At 41.2% G+C, this 18,292-nt stretch overlaps 1 protein-coding gene across 1 annotated transcript; it reads left to right on the top strand.

Annotated features, from left to right (window-relative positions):
* Positions 1 to 3,822: 3,822 nt before the first annotated feature.
* Positions 3,823 to 13,629, top strand: LOC116610315 (retinoschisin-like). Its single transcript, XM_048731406.1, has 5 exons — positions 3,823 to 4,521; positions 6,414 to 6,694; positions 7,115 to 7,199; positions 11,208 to 11,545; positions 13,433 to 13,629. Exons 1-5 carry the CDS (start codon positions 4,368 to 4,370, stop codon positions 13,574 to 13,576), a joined length of 1,002 nt encoding a protein of 333 aa, XP_048587363.1. The 5' UTR covers positions 3,823 to 4,367; the 3' UTR covers positions 13,577 to 13,629.
* Positions 13,630 to 18,292: the final 4,663 nt, after the last annotated feature.

Raw genomic sequence — 18,292 nt, 5'->3', positions numbered from 1 at the left:
ATCTGTGAGAGCTTTTGGAGGAATTTGGAGAATCTGGGAGGACTTTGGGAGGAATTTGGAGAATCTGGGAAACACTTTGGGAGTAATTTGGAGAATCTGGGAAACACTTTGGGGGGAATTTGGAGAATCTGGGAAACACTTTGGGAGGAAATTGAAGAATCTGGGAGGAATTTAGAGGAGAATCTAGGGATCCCAGGGTTTCCTAGGATCCTGGATACTCCAAATCTGGGAGTTCCTAGGAATTACTAGGAACCGTTCAAAAAATACTTCGCAGATTCTCGTAGGAGTTCCTAGGAGAATCTGGGAGCTCCTGACCGGATCTCCTAAGGGTTCCTAGGAATATCCTGGATACTCCCAAGTCTATTTCGCATGGGTAATGTGCTAAAAGCTCGAATTTTTGATACTTTGATATTACTATTCACGAAATTCAATAGAAAATATTGCATTGACTCTCCCAAATCAACCGAAGGGAATTGATGCTTGGTTCGTTGTTAGAATGACAAAATGGAGGCTACCTGCGGTAAAAAAGGACAAGTAGTCATTTTCTCTAGGCCACGTCAAGTGCAGAGCTCCGTTAATTTCGAAAAGGCAAAACTGAGGATCGACTTCGATCATTTCTAAGTTAAAAATGTTTTAAACAGACAAGGGAATGATGAAGAATTTTATAATAATAATAGAGTTTATTCATCGCCATTGTAGTTAACATAAGTAAACTAGATTACAGCGAGGGTCAGAACACTTAAAAAACAATTTACACATATGAAAACAGATAACAATAATATGGTAATTTAGTCAGGGGTCTATGCGTACTTCGCAGTAACGAAGTTGCCAAAGCGTTTAGTATTATAAATCGGTTTCACCACTCTTCTTGCACCTGATCTTAGGTTGTAGCCATGTTCCACAATTGCTTGGAATTTAATTTCTACAACAACAACAATGAGAAAAAAACGTGATTTAAAATAGCGGTAAGGTTGACACAACCGAGCACGGCTCCAACTAAAGTGTAACCTGTTTTCTAATAGCTCTCTCAATCCAATAATTTACTTGTCCTCTCGGAGTCCAAGGTTGGAAATAAAAAATTTGCTAGTTTTGGAGCAAGAAGCGGGTCTCGAAGGCACCGCTGCAAACACAAGTGAAGCCTCGAGTCAAAGCCAGGGAACAAAAAGAACAAACATACCTGATTTGACGAAAACGAAGCGTTTATGTGATTAACTCATTTAGATTTAACTTTGGAAAGCTTTGGGGGACGTTTAACTCAAACCGCGTCTAGCTGCCCTATCGATCGATAGAAATAGTGGTATTTGCTCAGGCCCGCACCCAGGATTTTTCTTGGGGGGAGGGTGCGAAATCCGAAAAAGTAGGCCTAATTTTTTTGGGGTGGGGTGAGGGTGGGGGGAGGGAGTTCTCTGATAAAAATCTGACATACCTTTGCAGTATTAACATGCCTTTTGCCTCAAATTTTGTGACTTAGGATAAAGTCAACTAACATTCATTCACGCCAAGATTTATGTGAAGATATGTCTGGTTTTAGCTAGTAAATTAAGTAAGTAACAGTTCACATTAAAAAGCGAACACAACTACAAGAACGCGACAAAAAAAATGCAAGGTGAGTTTCGGACGACGATTTGTATTTTCTATTGAGGATATGACAGTTATTGGGCTTTTTGTTGTCCTTTTTGTTTGCTTTGAGAATGCGAGTACCTAACTCAGTAATCAAATTATTTGAGCATAACACCTCCTTCTGTTTTTCGTTCTATCTGTATTTTTGATTATGTTGATATATTTCATCAAGGCTAACCAATATCGTGTTGCACTTGTCATATACTGCTAAAGAAGACCGTTCTTGTCTTTATTTCCTGTGCTCGTAGTCCTACGAGGATACATATCCTTAGAAGATACAGCAACTTTTTCAACATACAAGAGAGATTTTCCTTACCGAGGATCAAAAAAAAATTAAACCCCTATTGTCAATATGTATTGTTGCTATTGTCTGCATCTTGCATCTCATGTGTTTATTATTTTTTTAGTTGTGGAAAATTAGTTAGATTATTAATGGCTCGATGAAAAGATTGTTTTGAAAGAAATACTAAATAATTGTTTCCACTCTTTTATTAAAAAGGGACTACCTAAGGGCCAAGATAAATGCCAAAGACTGGAAGAAATGAGAATTGAAAACCATGTCTTGAAGATAACAGTAGGGAGTTCTTATTCAGTAGTCATTTGATAGCCCCACACACATGGTCCTAGGAAAGGGTGGGGGATTAGACTTTAATAAAAGCATTTTTCTAAGTTAAGAGTCAAAAACAGTCAATACCACTACCCCTCTTCACATATTCTGGTTAAAAAATGGTCTTAAACCACACATTAACCCCTGACTTCCCCTGGACCATAAGGGAGGGGGCTCAAATGACTAGGGCATTACTATGTGGTTCAGCAGTTTACACTCAATAGGTTATTTTTGAACAAGATACTTATATTATATAAAACTAAAAACAAACTTTTGCTTTTAAAATTATAAATCTGTAAAGAAAATAGTTTTCTATCAACCTAAAGATAATGGGAAAGGGTATATTTTAGAAAAGTACTAATATAATATTTTTTTATCAAACATTCAAAGAAGAGTCATATTTCTTTCTTTTCCTTCTCCATGTTGACTATTTTTATGCGATTGATGCTCTTTGCTATTTCCCCTCTACACCAAAAATAAATTAATGAACAGATTTGATTTTTAAAATTAGAAATTTTCATTTAGTACTTTTTAAAGTTAAAACGCCTTTTTGACTGCCATATCCACATCAGGAATTGTGTTTGTTAACTTTGATGTACTGCATAATTTAAATTATAGAATAAGGCCTGGATCCATTTGGTTGGTACAATAAATAAATCTCAGTAGAGAGCAGGATCCTATATCCCCCAATAATACCTTTGATCAGTCAGCACCGCTTTTAGGCAGTGCCTAAATCTTTATATTAGGAATTTTGCCGATGTTTGCGTGTTCTAAAGTTTTAATATTGGCGATATATGGTTTTCCCCATAAACATGGGTTATTTTCGCGATCCGTGAACGGCCTTTTTTGTTTATCGTGAATCGTGGAAAGGACATATTGTAAACCGTGATCCGTGGTTGCTGCCTTCGCCGTGATTCGTGAATGGCGAAATTTGACCAGCGTGATCTATACTTTTAAAAATCGTGAATCGTGTTTTCCTAATAAAGATTTATCGTTGTCTTCAGCTTATCGTGAAACGTGATTTCCGATTTTTTAAACTCGTGAAACGTGATTTCCGATTTTTTAAACTCGTGAAACGTGCAGGTACCCTCTCTCTTATCGCCCCTGCATGAACAGATGAAGCACAGAGAAGGGTATACCCACAGAATTTGAAAACAATTTTTTCGTGCTCCTCTAACATACATTGTTTTGGGCTTACTGACTCAGCAAATTTACTAAAAAGGCAAAAAATTCTTTTCCATTAATTTATACAGTACGGCATCTACTGTAGGGCCCCCAAATAGTCCCCCGAAATTTCGATGTGCTCGCAGTATTCGGCTAATGCTCGCATGCTCGCGCAAATTTTCTGCCGTGCTCGCATTGTATTTTTCGATAAGCTCGCTGCTCGATTTATTAAACAACTAAAAATGCTCGGTCTCGCATAAAAAACGGGGTGCTCGCAAGCTCTCAAGTGCTCGCCAAAGACCATTCCGTGGCCCTATTAGTTGACTAAATAGACAAGGTATTTCCATAAAGCTTACGGCTTCCTGTGTACTCACTTAATTTTCGCGCATCCTAATTTTCGCGACACTATTTTCGCGTCACTTTATTTTCGTGAATCTTTTAAATTTGCGAAATTAAAGTGACGCGAAAATTAAATAGTGCCTTTTGAGAGCTCTCCACAATCCTTTGCGCGACACGCGCTTCATTTTATAGGGGACAAATCGGCGGGCTTATATAATGGAATAAATAATAAAGGAGTGTTTTCAGCATGTTAGACAAAGGATCATGCGAAAAAGCCGTCTCTTTTGTCTTCTTCATTATTTAACGGACATGCAAGCAGCATTTAATCCTCAATAAAGATTCACTAATAATAATTTCTTGAAATAGTTCTGGTAATATTTTGTTCCTCTCAAGTCCATTTTTCAACTAAATACTATATATTGGAAAGCGAAAATAGAAAAGTGATGAACAATTTTTTCGTATTGGGATTTACAAGAAATAAACCTTATTTTGGTGAGGTATCTTTTAAAAAACAGGTTTTGGCCTTTACTTAGCAGCACTGTTGAATTTCCCATAATGATGAGAAAATATTATTTTTGAGTTATTCTTTGAATAACTTAAGCACGCAGATGTCCACATGAATATTTAATGGGGTTTGATGATAATGAATAATTTCTCGGATATTTTGCCCTTCGCTGTCGATGTTGACACTGCAATGAACTTCTTCTCCAAAAGAATCTTCTCTTTTGAAACTCTGTGTGCATTACTGGCTGTGCTGTTAGTAATCTTGGTTGGTAACAATTTGATCTCCGGTAAGGATGATTTCTCGCTTTCTTGCGCTTGTTTTTTATATTTTGCATTAGAATTCACTTGTGGAGACCTCACCTTTTTTAACGTTCCGAATATGCTTTAAAAAGAAAAGAGTTCTAATTATAAAATTTTTCTATAAACTGAAAACCATTGAATATTTCGATATCTATTCTTCTTTAAAAACAGCAAACGGCATTTTCTCCTGACATGCTGTTATTTCAAAAGGGTTGAGTTCACCTTGTAACCGTTAGCACTAAGCCTTTACATATAACTAGTTTTGTAGCACCCCTTTCTTCCTATAAAACTACTTTTCATTGAGCAGCCACTAAAAACAGCACTTGTTGGCATTGATAGGGGTGCGATATCAGGGGTAGATGGAACAAGCTTGCAAAAAAGATTTGTCAGCTTTAATATCTAAGGAAAACGTTCACAAAAGACCTAAAAATTTTAGTTCTCTTAATCAACGTTCGCCTAACCTTAAAGTCCGTGAATCCGAATTGCGTGACACTGTTGTTTTGTTTTTGTTTTGAATGTTTAAAACTCCCATCATTTCGAAAAATATAACTTACCCAGCATTGTTTGTTATCGTAGAAATATAATCGAGTCGATTTCATTGTTGGATGGATAAAATTTCAGCATGATGCAAACGGATTTAATTCACATGCATGGGGTTTTCATAGCCTACCAAACCACGCGTTACGCGAATCGGATCGACTGGCTATAAAATAAAGGCCTTCAAATGGCACTTGAATAGCATGAAAATCCATTGGATAGGACTCCATATTTTGTCTAAATTTATAGCTAAGTGTCTAGAATTGAAAGGGTGACAGAATACGCCGAGGTTAGGAACAAAAGAGATATTGATATTGATGAATTTGATCTTACTTGGCGGGTAGATACAGCTGCACATGCCATGCACTTTTATGTTTTTGAAAGACTAAAACATACATAGAAAAACATTTAGAAGAAGTCCCCTTCAAATTAGCTGTATTCCAACTATTTCTAACCAAATATCATGTTATTGAAAAGATATTTATATATATTTTCTTCACTAAATTCCTGTTCTGGACATTTTTTCAATTTTGTTGTTCGTCGCGCCTTCGGGTTTTCGAAGGCCACATTTCGATTGACGTTATCAGCTCATCAGCTGCCCGCGCAACCACAGATACCAAAAAGCTTTTCCCATAAATCGGCTTCGTACCATGAGTAGTGACTTCCCTTTGTAGGTTATGATATTAAGCCAATATTTTACTTTGAACATTGAGCGAGATCATAGCAAAATCAGTCACCACGTTGATCGAACTATTTCTTTTCATTCCGGTGCCACCACCCCCTTGTGGCCAAAAATGGGTCATTTCTTAATAAGGAATCTTCAAATACCATGCTTATCCATATGATACCTATACAGGCCCGTACCCAGGATTTTTATTGGGGGGGGGGGGGGGTGCGAAATCCGAGAAAGTGGACCTAATTTTTCCGGGAGGGAGAGAGGGAGGGAGGGGGGGGGGCCCTCCTCGGCCAATTCTGGGAACGCGTCTGGAAATAGCATTATCATCATTTCCTCTTTATAACAGAAATTGCACGTCACCATAGTTAGTTGATGAGCAATTTATTCCACGGCTCATTTTATCCAAGTAATCTTTTAGTTTCTCCGTATCGATAATAAACTTTAAACATGTCTAATTTTACGCATTGCTTTATTTCATTGTACTCGAATGTTGCAAATAGAATAGGGCAATGCTTGTTTGCTCGTTTTCGTAAGCTCGCATGCTTGCCAAGGACCAAAGCTCTGATAATGGCGTGTGCGTGACGTCACCAGGGCGCTTGTATGCCCGCATATGCTGTACAATGATCATAAGATCGCTCATAATAAGTGTGTGCGTGACGTCACCAGGGCAGCAATGTGACGCAGGAGATCCAGAGCTACCGTTCGACACCCGTGAACCAATGAAAGGCATCAAACTGAGTGGCATGGCGCCCTGGCGAACTGTACTCGTCCAAGACCTCTTACACTGCGCCGAGCTGTGCAAGAAAAGAAGGTCGTGCACCGTGTACAATGTTGGGCCATTGGACACGACTGGGCTGGTGCGGCCGTGTGAGTTGTATGACGGGCCTGTGCTGGTAAAGGAGGACCAGACCACTAATAACCCAGACTGGTACCTTGGGGGACGCCAGGTAATATTGTATGTTGTTGGTATGGTGTCTTTTTACCAGGTTTTCGGTTCCTTTCCCCTATTGCAGTCTTAAAAAAACAACTCACTCATCAAAAAGATTAAAAAAATGGAGATCCTTTCCAAAAAACTTTGTGGGGGTTGATGGAGTTGGTGCAAGAACGAACCCGTGCTATATAGAACACTATATTCAAAATTTCCCTCGTATTCCTCTATAGAAATCATAACCCAGCATTTACCATTATGCTATGATTTGTAATCTTAAATGTTTTATCTTATTCTATTTCTCTGCCTCTTTGTTTGTTTGGCTGTTGTTATTACTTTTTAATAACTATGATCCCACGTTCGCACCTCTTCAAGGGTAAAATTTCATGCCTTGTAGGCTGAAAATTTTACTGATAACGTCAGGCGATTGCTTTTATAGTGCGATGTCGGTAGCGGTTGCACAAATGGTGAAGAATGCATTCAGTTCGGGTCCAGGAAGTCTCCAGAAAATAAATGCATCCCAGGTAATAACAATTGCCGTTTCTAAGCTACAGAACTTCACCAAAGCATTAGTCTAGGTTCTTAAAGTAAGGAGCTGCTGGTCTACAAGCTTACCCATACTCACCGACCCAAGGGTATTTGCGGGCACTACGAAATAATAAGCAAGCTTTTGATCACGGGGTGCACCTCCTCCACATTCCCCCCCTTGATCACGGGCTGCACCCTCTGCACATTCCCCCCCCCTTGATCACGGGGTGCACCCCCTCCACATTCCCCCCCTTGATCACGGGCTGCAACTCCTCCACACACTCCCTTGATAAGGAGGTGCACCCCCTTCACACCCCCCTAGATTACGGGGTGCACCCCTTCACACACCCCCTAGATCACGGGGTGCACCCCCTTAACACACCCCCCTTGATCACGGGGTGCACCCCCTCCACACTCCCTAGATCACGTGGTGCACCCCCTCCACACCCCCCCCCCCCAAGATACATACATACATATACATACATATAAATTTATTTAAGCACGGTTTTACATCAGTTATGTAAAATCTATAAGAATTACAACTGGTTTCCAAGTAAACCGTGTCACAATAAATGTACAATTCAATAAATAAAAACAATTGATAGATGTTAAGCGTGGCTCGAGACATTTCTTTGAAGTAAAGATTTGAATGAGGCCAGAGAATTTGCCTGCCTTAATTTAGGATCAAGACTGTTCCATTGTTTGGCCCCTTTGTTACTAGTATTTCTCAAAGTGACATCAGTCGTATCTGACCGTTGAACAAACAGCTTCCTTAGATACTCAGGCTGTAAACCATTCAAAATCTTATACATTAATGTGCACCTCGCTTCTCTCAGTTTATCAGCAACTGTCCTCCAACCCAGTTTCCCTAGCACCTCAGTACTAGAAGTGTCATAGGGAGAATAAGTTAGAATACGTGCTGCCCTGTTTTGTAATTTTTGTAATTTTTCCAACAAACCTTTGCTGCAATTGTCCCAAACGGGAGAACAGTAGTCAAAGTGTGGTTGGATATTTGATGAATAAATGGTTTCAAGAGTATTGGTAGATACGTAAGGTCTTATTCTCTTTAAAGCACTAATACCAGATGAAATTTTCTTGGATATACTATTGAAATGTGCTTCCCAAGAAAGCTTTTTATCAATAGTAACTCCAAGTACTTTAGTGTTATTGACCCTTTTTAGTACCTTCTCGTTAATTTTGATATTTATGAGGTGCTCGAGGTTGCTGAGCTTTGTGCCGAGCATAATATCATATATTCAGTCTTTGTAACGTTAAGGCTCAATTTATTGGCTATTAACCAGAGACTTATGCTGTTTAGATCTGTATTTAATCTTGTTTTAACTAGTGTAGCATCAGCAGAACATATAGTAAGGTTGGTATTATCAGCATACATTCTAGCCTTTGAGAATGTTAGACAATTAGGCAAATCATTCACATATACGAGAAACAGTAGGGGACCTAAAATGCTCCCTTGCGGGACCCCGCATGAAATTGGCCTAGGTGATGATAGGTCACCATTGACAACGCATTTTTGGCTACGCCCAGTAAGGTATGATCTAATCCAAATTAGACTTGATTCGCGTAGGCCATACTTTGCAAGTTTATGAATAAGAATGTCGTGATTTACTGTATCGAATGCCTTAGCCAGATCTACAAAAACAACAGCATTTATAAGGTCGTTGGTCTATATTAAGAAACCATTCATTGGTAGCTTCGATCAAAGAGTTCAGAGTTGAATGTTGTGACCGAAAGCATGACTGGCATTCATGTAAAATGTTATTAAGTGATCAAGGTGGGTGCGTGATCAAGGTGGGTGCGGAGAGGGTGCACCCCGTGATCAAGGTGGGGTGTGGAGGGGGTGCACCCCGTGATCAAGGTGGGGTGCTGTGGAGGGGGTGCACCCCGTGATCAAGGTGGGGTGCTGTGGAGAGGGTGCACCCCGTGATCAAGGTGGGGTGCGGAGAGGGTGCACCCCGTGATCAAGGTGGGGTGCGGTGGGGTTGCACCCCGTGATCAAGGTGGGGTGTGGAGGGGGTGCACCCCGTGATCAAGGTGGGGTGTGGAGGGGGTGCACCTCGTGATCAAGGTGGGGTGTGGAGGGGGTGCACCCCGTGATCAAGGTGGGGTGCTGTGGAGGGGGTGCACCCCGTGATCAAGGTGGGGTGCTGTGGAGAGGGTGCACCCCGTGATCAAGGTGGGGTGTGGAGGGGGTGCACCCCGTGATCAAGGGGTGCTGTGGAGAGGGTGCACCCCGTGATCAAGGTGGGGTGTGGAGGGGGTGCACCCCGTGATCAAGGTGGGGTGCTGTGGAGAGGGTGCACCCCGTGATCAAGGTGGGGTGTGGAGGGGGTGCACCCCGTGATCAAGGGGTGCTGTGGAGAGGGTGCACCCCGTGATCAAGGTGGGGTGCTGTGGAGAGGGTGCACCCCGTGATCAAGGTGGGGTGTGGAGGGGGTGCACACCGTGATCAAGGTGGGGTGTGGAGGGGGTGCATTCCGTGATCAAGGTGGGGTGTGGAGGGGGTGCACCCCGTGATCAAGGTGGGGTGTGGAGGGGGTGCACCCCGTGATCAAGGTGGGGTGTGGAGGGGGTGCACCCCGTGATCAAGGTGGGGTGCTGTGGGGAGGGTGCACCCCGTGATCAAGGGGTGCTGTGGAGGGGGTGCACCCCGTGATCAAGGTGGGGTGCGGAGGGGGTGCACCCCGTGATCAAGGGGTGCTGTGGAGAGGGTGCACCCCGTGATCAAGGGGTGCTGTAAAGGGGGTGCACCCCGTGATCAAGGTGGGGTGCGGAGAGGGTGCACCCCGTGATCAAGGTGGGGTGCGGTGGGGTTGCACCCCGTGATCAAGGTGGGGTGTGGAGAGGGTGCACCCCGTGATGAAGGGGTGCTGTGGAGGGGGTGCACCCCGTGATCAAGGTGGGGTGCGGAGAGGGTGCACCCCGTGATCAAGGTGGGGTGCGGTGGGGTTGCACCCCGTGATCAAGGTGGGGTGCGGTGGGGTTGCACCCCGTGATCAAGGTGGGGTGTGGAGAGGGTGCACCCCGTGATCAAGGTGGGGTGCGGTGGGGTTGCACCCCGTGATCAAGGTGGGGTGCGGAGTGGGTACACACCGTGATCAAGGTGGCCCCTGTCTTTTGAAGTGAATCGTGGATAGTAAAAATACGATTTACGGTTGTGGATATGATGGTTTTCCGGAACTCTCGTCGGGTTTAAATTTATTAAATGAGTACGAAAGATTTATTCGCGATTTCGCTATTTAGAGTGTTAAAAACTTAAAAGTATTAATTTGCACTTCAAAATGAAAGTGAATAATAGATTAGATAGACTTTTGTTCGAAGAATGCTCCGATTTTTGTGGGGAATGAGAAATTTGTGCAATGCCCAGATGGCACAGCTCCTACACAGCAGGGTCAAGTATAATTTTAATTAAAAAAGCTGTCCTGTTGCGATTTACGATTGATATTTAAATGCTGTTAACACTGTTAACACAAACTGCATTATTCCCATGCTTTATCTTCGATTGAATTTTAATAAACTTCTTATGAAAGTCCATCTCTTAGCATAATACCTTCGTGTTTGTCACATATTCACATCGTTTCAACTCTGTTTACGCGGATATAAGAGATGGTAAATGAAAGTAAACCGAAACATAGATAAGTTGAATTCCCGAATACTTCGTATGTTGTTAAAAAATATCCTGAGCAAAATGTTGATAGAACCTAAGGGGAAACAGACGGGAAGGGACAAGAGGCCTCTCACTTTTTAGTAATTTATGCTTCATATAAACGTGTCAATACTAAATATATTCATATCACGGCTATACATGTAATTTGTATATGTGTTACAAATTGAGTCATATCATTGAAAGAAAAAAAATTAAAACAAAGAAATTGAGGTCACTTGTTCGAGAGGTTAAAAATTCTGCCTGTTAATACCTCCCACCCCCCCTCTCAGTTTTTTTTTAATGAAAAAAACTCTTACTCCTTCAATCTTAAAATGCATAGGATGTGTTTTCAACCAATACCCCCTGGGGATGGAAGATGGCAGAATTCCAGACTCAAGCATTACGGCTTCGTCGTCTTGGAATTCTGGCCTCTCCCCTCATTACGGACGCCTTAACAACCAACTGGTGAGGGGTCAACACAGCGGCGCATGGGCAGCCAGGAATCTACGAACAGGCGAGTACCTACAGGTGGACCTGGGTCGAGTCATGTGGGTTACCCATGTAGCAACGCAGGGGCGCCCACAAGGAAGTAGCCAATGGGTGACCGAGTACAGTGTGGAATACAGTCTGACGGGAGATCAGTGGCAGAGTTACCAAGACGAGAATGGCGTGATTAAGGTAAGACACATGTACAGTGTGGAGTACAGCCAGGGTGGAGTTCAATGGTAAAGTTGTAGCGCCCGTAAATGTTATAATTACCCGCAATTGTAATAAACCTGCAAATGTAATAAGGTTTTACCTGCAATTGTAATAAACCTGCAAATGTAATTAGGTTTTAGCCGCAATTGTAATTTACCCGCAAATGTAATTAGTTTTTAGCCGCAAATGTAATAAGGTTTTACCCGCAATTGTAATAAATCTGCAAATGTAATTAGGTTTTACCCGCAAATGTAATAAGGTTTTACCTGCAATTGTAATAAACCTGCAAATGTAATTAGGTTTTAGCCGCAATTGTAATTTACCCGGAAATGTAATTAGTTTTTAGCCGCAAATGTAATAAGGTTTTACCCTCAATTGTAATAAACCTGCAAATGTAATTAGGTTTTACCCGCAAATGTAATAAGGTTTTACCTGCAATTGTTATAAACCTGCAAATGTAATTAGGTTTTACCCGCAAATGTAATAAGGTTTTACCCGCAATTGTAATAAACCTGCAAGTGTAATAAGTTTTTAGCCGCAATTGTAATAAACCTGCAAATGTAATTAGGTTTTACCCGCAATTGTAATAAACCTGCAAATGTAATTAGGTTTTACTCGCAATTGTAATAAACCTGCAAATGTAATTAGGTTTTAGCCGCAAACGTAATAAGGTCTTGAAAAGTTATTTTCAGTCAGGCGCCGTTAGTTTAAGGCTTTTATGGACAATAATTGATAAATCGAGGATGTGAAAGCGGTCAATTTTTATATCGTATTGTTTTTCTATCGTGTCATAATTTATAACAGATTCGAGGGGTAAAAGAACGCAACTATTTTTCTAAAATAATTAGAAACTTAATTCTTAAATATTTTAAAAAGTTCACGAAAAAAAAGATAGCTCTAAGGTCAACTACCGCAATTAGGAATAAGATAGCATATTGCAAATGTGGTGAAATTTGCGATATATACTATATAATATAATATACTAATAATATATACTATCCCCGAACTCGTTATTTTATTTTTTTTATTTTGTGCTCCATTGGTCATTGCTTTAATCACAATTGCAGAGAAAAGAAACAAGCGGTCGTTGACTATCAATGATCAAAAGTCATATAACTGAAAACATTGTGATCTAAAGTATATTTTATTTTGTTTTTGTTTTTTTAAAAGCAGATGCGGAGAATAAGTCCTTAGCTGTCTCGTTTTGTTTTTCTTTTTTAATCGCCAAGACCGCTTGCTTCTTTAACTCTGCATTGTAATTATAACAAATACAAATAAAGCACACAAAAAAAGTTTTCGGATAGTATATATATTTTTAAAAGTATATCACACCACATATTTCACCACATTTGTAATATGCTATCTTATTCCTAATTACTGTGGTTGCAGAAGACCTTAGAGATTTCTTTTTCTTTCTCGTGAGCTTTTTATAAAAATTGTAGAAAATAGTTAAGTCAAACCCCTTGAATCTGTTGTAAATTATGGCAGATACAGAAATCATACGATATAAGAATTGACGATGCTGGATTTATCAATCATTTTCCATAACTAACGCTGCCTGGATAAAAATAACTTTTTATTTCATTCATAACCTTTGCGGGTAATTATTACATTTGCGGGCGCTACAGAGTTTTCAAGACGCGAATGGTTTAAGGTGAGAACACGTGAACAGTGTGAAGTATAGTCTGGGGGAGTTCAATGGTAGAGTTACCAAGATGGGAATGGCGTGATTTGTGGAATACAGTCTGAGAGAATATGTCAACTTTTTGTAAATTTGCAATCTTCCAATCATATATAGTTAAGAGCCGGAAATTGTGGGTTTTACTTTGTTGTGTTGCTTTTACAAATTATGCTTTTTATTTTCAGGTGTTCCCTGGCAACTCCGATAAGACCACTGTGGTGAAGCACGAGTTCTTCCCTGTCATCAAAGCGCGTTTCGTCAGGATTGTAGTACGGGCTTGGCAGGAACATATCACTATGAGAGCGGAGTTTTACGGGTGTGAAGCATGACTTAAAAACTGGAACCATACCAGGCCCGTACCCAGGATTTTATTTGGGGGGGGGGGGGGGGGGGTGGGGATTCGAAATCCGAGAAAGTGGACCTAATTTTTCTTGGAGGAAGGGGGGTGGGGAGTGAGAAGGAACAAAAAGAGATTTTTTATGTCTTTGCAGTATCTAGGACGTTTATTGTCGGATTTGGCTATAAAAAGTCTGACTTATAGATTGATGACATACCAGAGTGATCTAGCTTATGCTTTATAGTTTTGTCTAAAAATATCATGTCTATTGAGAAAGTGGACTTTCGGCCTTGTAAGTGTGTGTGTTTACCCTCCTGGGTACGGGCCTGATTGCTACACGAGAAACTCCGATGATCCACAGGTCTAGATGGTTTTCCCTTTAAATTGCTGATATGAGCGGCAGATGTGATTGCCCTGGTCACTTGTGATCTTTATTGTAGAATTCGTTGTTGCTCGACCGCCAAGAAATCACATCCATTTCTCGTCTTGGAGAAGCGCATTGTCAATCATACCACCGTGACCAATCAGTTTCCTTTCTGTGTGCAGTAAAATGGTTTATGACGCTACAGCGATAACATAAATTCATCGATTGTTTTAGACGGTTGACTGACTACGCGCTATTCCCATACGAGACAAGGATTATGGATTCGCCGAGGTCGCGCAACAACGAATTTGGCTATAAAATTTAACCGATATTGTATTAGAGTCAGCGATAAAAATGACCTTACCCGGCTCCGTCTTCGATTTTATTCACTTATTTGTACATAACTTCCTTTCCCTTTTTTTCTAGTTTGTTTAAACTTATGGCAGAATCGCCTTATTTAAGGAGCTAAGATAAAGCATGTTTACGTCAATTTTCAAGTTTATATATAATAGGTCGCTCTACTAGTCATAGTCATGATCTAGACAAAGAGAAGATATAGGCCTCCCTATTTGTCTCATCACTGCACTGCAGCGCATTTTTTCTATAGAGCAGTTCTGGCTTGAAATTCGCTCTCTCTTCGCTCAATTTAAAAAAAAAAGGCGAAGCGAGAAATTAAAGGTATATAGTATCTCATTTATATAATAATAATTTCGATTAATAAAGTATTTGTATTGTATTGCATTGCTTTCCGTTTAAGTCGAAGAAAGTAACATAAAACATGATACATAAGAGAAGAGCTTTTTCTTCTTCTCCATGTATGAAAAAAAAGTCTTTATAGCTCAGGGTTATAAAGTCTTCCTTTTATCGCAAATCAAGGAGGAAAATAACGAAATATAGATTAACGTCATCTTTGACAACTAAATATCTTACTTTAATTAAACACCGACCTTCCTGAAGTTAAGGACCGTTATAAGTATGTTTTGTTTATTCAACTAAAAGGCGTTCTGTTTGTTAAGCAAGTTATATCAACAAAGCAACTTTGGCAGATCCTATGAAATAGGATAGCGAAAAATATAATGTTGACCCTTGACCCAGTGGAAAAGTAGGAGTGGCGCGTCCCTTTTCCAGGGGTATTAGACAAACGGAATTTGGCCACCAATTCTCGGTTCGCGCTTCTTAACGAAGGAAGAAAAGTTAGGTCTGAGTTCACACAGGGTTTGCCCTGTGTAGGATTCAGACCTGGCCGTCGACGAAATTAGGATTTAGTACGGTTTAAGATTTTGAGTTGAAAAATGATTGGAATCTTGTCAATAGTTATATTCATGTGTGTATCTTGCCATGCGCACTAGCACAGCTAGCAGTTAGTGTGTGACAACCGTAGTTAGTAGCAACATGTAAACATTACGTAAGTCACGGTAGCCCAAGGGTAACAAACCGACACGCCCGTGGGGGGGGGGGGGGGGGGTAGTTCGTTCCTCGGACACTCATTGGCTGAGGCCTTTATAAACAGAGATAAAAGCTTTCCATGGTTGTCAGCGTCGCATTACCTAAGGACCATATAAAAATTGGTGCGGTAGAAGCCGCAGTTAAATCTTGTAAACCTTCAGTCTGTAACAGCGAAGTAAAACCCGGTACCTGTACCGCCCCAACTACAGTCTACTGTCATTGTTACAATTACATCATTTTCTCTTGCATGGATCCATAAGCTTGTCTATCGGGGACACAAAAGAACAGCTTTATTGATTTAGGACTTGGAGCCATTTGAGGAAGCAGTGGTCAAAAATGTTGGAATGTATGAAGCAGTGGTCAAAAATTTTGGAATCTATGAATCCAAGAAAGGAATGTATGAATCCAAAAAAGTCAAAGTTGACTGAAACATTTTATTGAGCCTTTGAATTCTTTATTAAGACAATTTTGTACATTTTTCTTTATATCTTAAAATTTTGGTATTCTCTCGAGTGTCCATTAGGGGCCATCCACACGTTTTCTTTCTCCGTATATAATGTTACCCAGTATTGTTTGATATCGTAGAAATAAAATCGAGTCGATTTCATTGTAGGATGGATAAAATTTCAGCATGATGCAAACGGATTTAATTCACATGCATGGGGTTTTCATAGCCTACCAAACCACGCGTCACGCGAATCGGACCGACTGGCTATAAAATAAAGGCCTTCAAATGGCACTTGAATAGCATGAAAATCCATTGGATAGGACTCCATATTTTGTCTAAATTTATAGCTAGGTGTCTAGAATTGAAAGGGTGACAGAATACGCCGAGGTTAGGAACAAAAGAGATATTGATATTGATGAATTTGATCTTACTTGGCGGGTAGATACAGCTGCACATGCCATGCACTTTTATGTTTTTGAAAGACTAAAACATACATAGAAAAACATTTAGAAGAAGTTCCCTTTAAAATGCTGTATTCCAACTATTTCTAAACAAATATCATGTTATTGAAAAGATAGTTATGTTTATTTTTTTTTCTAAATTCCTGTTCTGGACATTTTTTTCAATTTTGTTGTTCGTCGCGCCTTCGGGTTTTCGAAGGCCACATTTCGATGGACGTTATCAGCTCATCAGCTGCCCGCGCAACCACAGATACCAAAAAGCTTTTTTCCATAAACCGGCTTCGTACCATGAGTAGTAGGTAATGATATTAAGCCAATATTTTACTTGAGCGAACATTGAGAACATTGAGCGAGATCATGGCGAGATCAGTCACCACGTTGATCGAACTATTTCTTTTCATTCCGGTGCTCGCGCACCACCCCCTCCCCCCGTTTGCGGCCAAAAAATGGGATTCTTTTTTATTAAGGTATCTTTATATACAATGCTTTATCCATATGATACCTATATGGATAAAGCATAAAGAATTACCCCCCCCCCCCCCCCCATCCTCGGCCAATTCTGGGAACGCGCCTGGAAATAGCATTATCATCATTTCCTCATTATAACAGAAATTGCACGTCACCATAGTTAGTTGATGAGCAACTTATTCCACGGCTCATTTTATCCAAGTAATCTTTTAGTTTCTCCGTATCGATAATAAACTTTAAACATGTCTAATTTTACGCATTGCTTTTTTCAAATGTACTCGAATGTTGCCAATAGAATAGGGCAACGCTTGTTTGCTCGTTTTCGTAAGCTCGCATGCTTGCCAAGGACCATAGCCCTGATAATGGCGTGTGTGTGACGTCACCAGGGCGCTTGTATGCCCGCAAGTGCTGTACAATGATCATAAAATCGCTCATAATAAGTGTGTGCGTGACGTCACCAGTCCATTTGCAACTATTCTTCAAAACATGTTATTTCACGTTAGTTTTTTAAGTTAATTTATTTAAATAATAACTTCTTTGAATCTCCCATGAGCCATCAGTCATGAAATATTATTTCAGTTTTTAGCTATAAAGGACAGATTTGCATGACAGCCGTTGCCATGGCAACAGGAAAGTAATGTTTAACGTTTTGATAACATGAAAATAACTAAATCTGTATGTTTACAAAGTATATCATCATTTTCCAGAGAGAAATAACGAGTTTCGGTGATTCTCTTATTGTGGCCCTTTATTTTGGGGGTCCTAGGCATGGTACCAAAAATGGTCCATTACGTCACGATGGCCCAACAGTACCTTGCGACAACAGGTCCAAAAATCATCCCAAGACATTGTTCTTTCATTCTATGCACCTTAACCAAATGTGTAGGAGATGTGCTACGACATGATTTTTTTCCGGTTCTACCTCCTATAACGTCAGGCGATTGCTTTTATAGTGCGATGTCGGTAGCGGTTGCACAAATGGTGAAGAATGTATTCAGTTCGGGTCCAGGAAGTCTCCAGAAAATAAATGCAAAAAAGACTAAAGGGCTCCTCCGGAGGGGGTGCACCCGGTGATCAAGGTGGGGTGCGGAGGGGGTGCACCCCGTGATCAAGGTGGGGTGCGGAGGGGTGCGCCCCGTGATCAAGGTGGGGTGCGGAGGGGGTGCACCCCGTGATCAAGGTGGGGTGAGGAGAGGGTGCACCCCGTGATCAAGGTGGGGTGCGGAGGGGGTGCACCCCGTGATCAAGGTGGGGTGCGGAGGGGGTGCACCCCGTGATCAAGGTGGGGTGCGGAGGGGGTGCACCCCGTGATCAAGGTGGGGTGCGGAGGGGGTGCACCCCGTGATCAAGGTGGGGTGTGGAGAGGGTGCACCCCGTGATCAAGGTGGGGTGCGGAGGGGGTGCACCCCGTGATCAAGGTGGGGTGCGGAGGGGGTGCACCCCGTGATCAAGGTGGGGTGCGGAGAGGGTGCACCCCGTGATCAAGGTGGGGTGCGGAGGGGGTGCACCCCGTGATCAAGG

The sequence above is a fragment of the Nematostella vectensis genome, chromosome 8 (assembly GCF_932526225.1).
Source record: "Nematostella vectensis chromosome 8, jaNemVect1.1, whole genome shotgun sequence".
Taxonomy (NCBI): Eukaryota; Metazoa; Cnidaria; class Anthozoa; order Actiniaria; family Edwardsiidae; genus Nematostella; species Nematostella vectensis.
The sequence above is the reverse complement of the archived record's forward strand: the minus strand, read 5'-3'. Positions and strand labels throughout refer to the sequence as shown.

Excerpts from the sequence above, each read along its gene's own strand:
- LOC116610315 (XM_048731406.1), top strand. The coding sequence starts at position 4,368 with ATGATAATGAATAATTTCTCGGATATTTTGCCCTTCGCTGTCGATGTT. Across the intron at positions 4,522-6,413 it reads TGGTAACAATTTGATCTCCG|GGCAGCAATGTGACGCAGGA; the intron begins GTAAGGATGATT and ends TGACGTCACCAG. Across the intron at positions 6,695-7,114 it reads GGTACCTTGGGGGACGCCAG|TGCGATGTCGGTAGCGGTTG; the intron begins GTAATATTGTAT and ends TTGCTTTTATAG.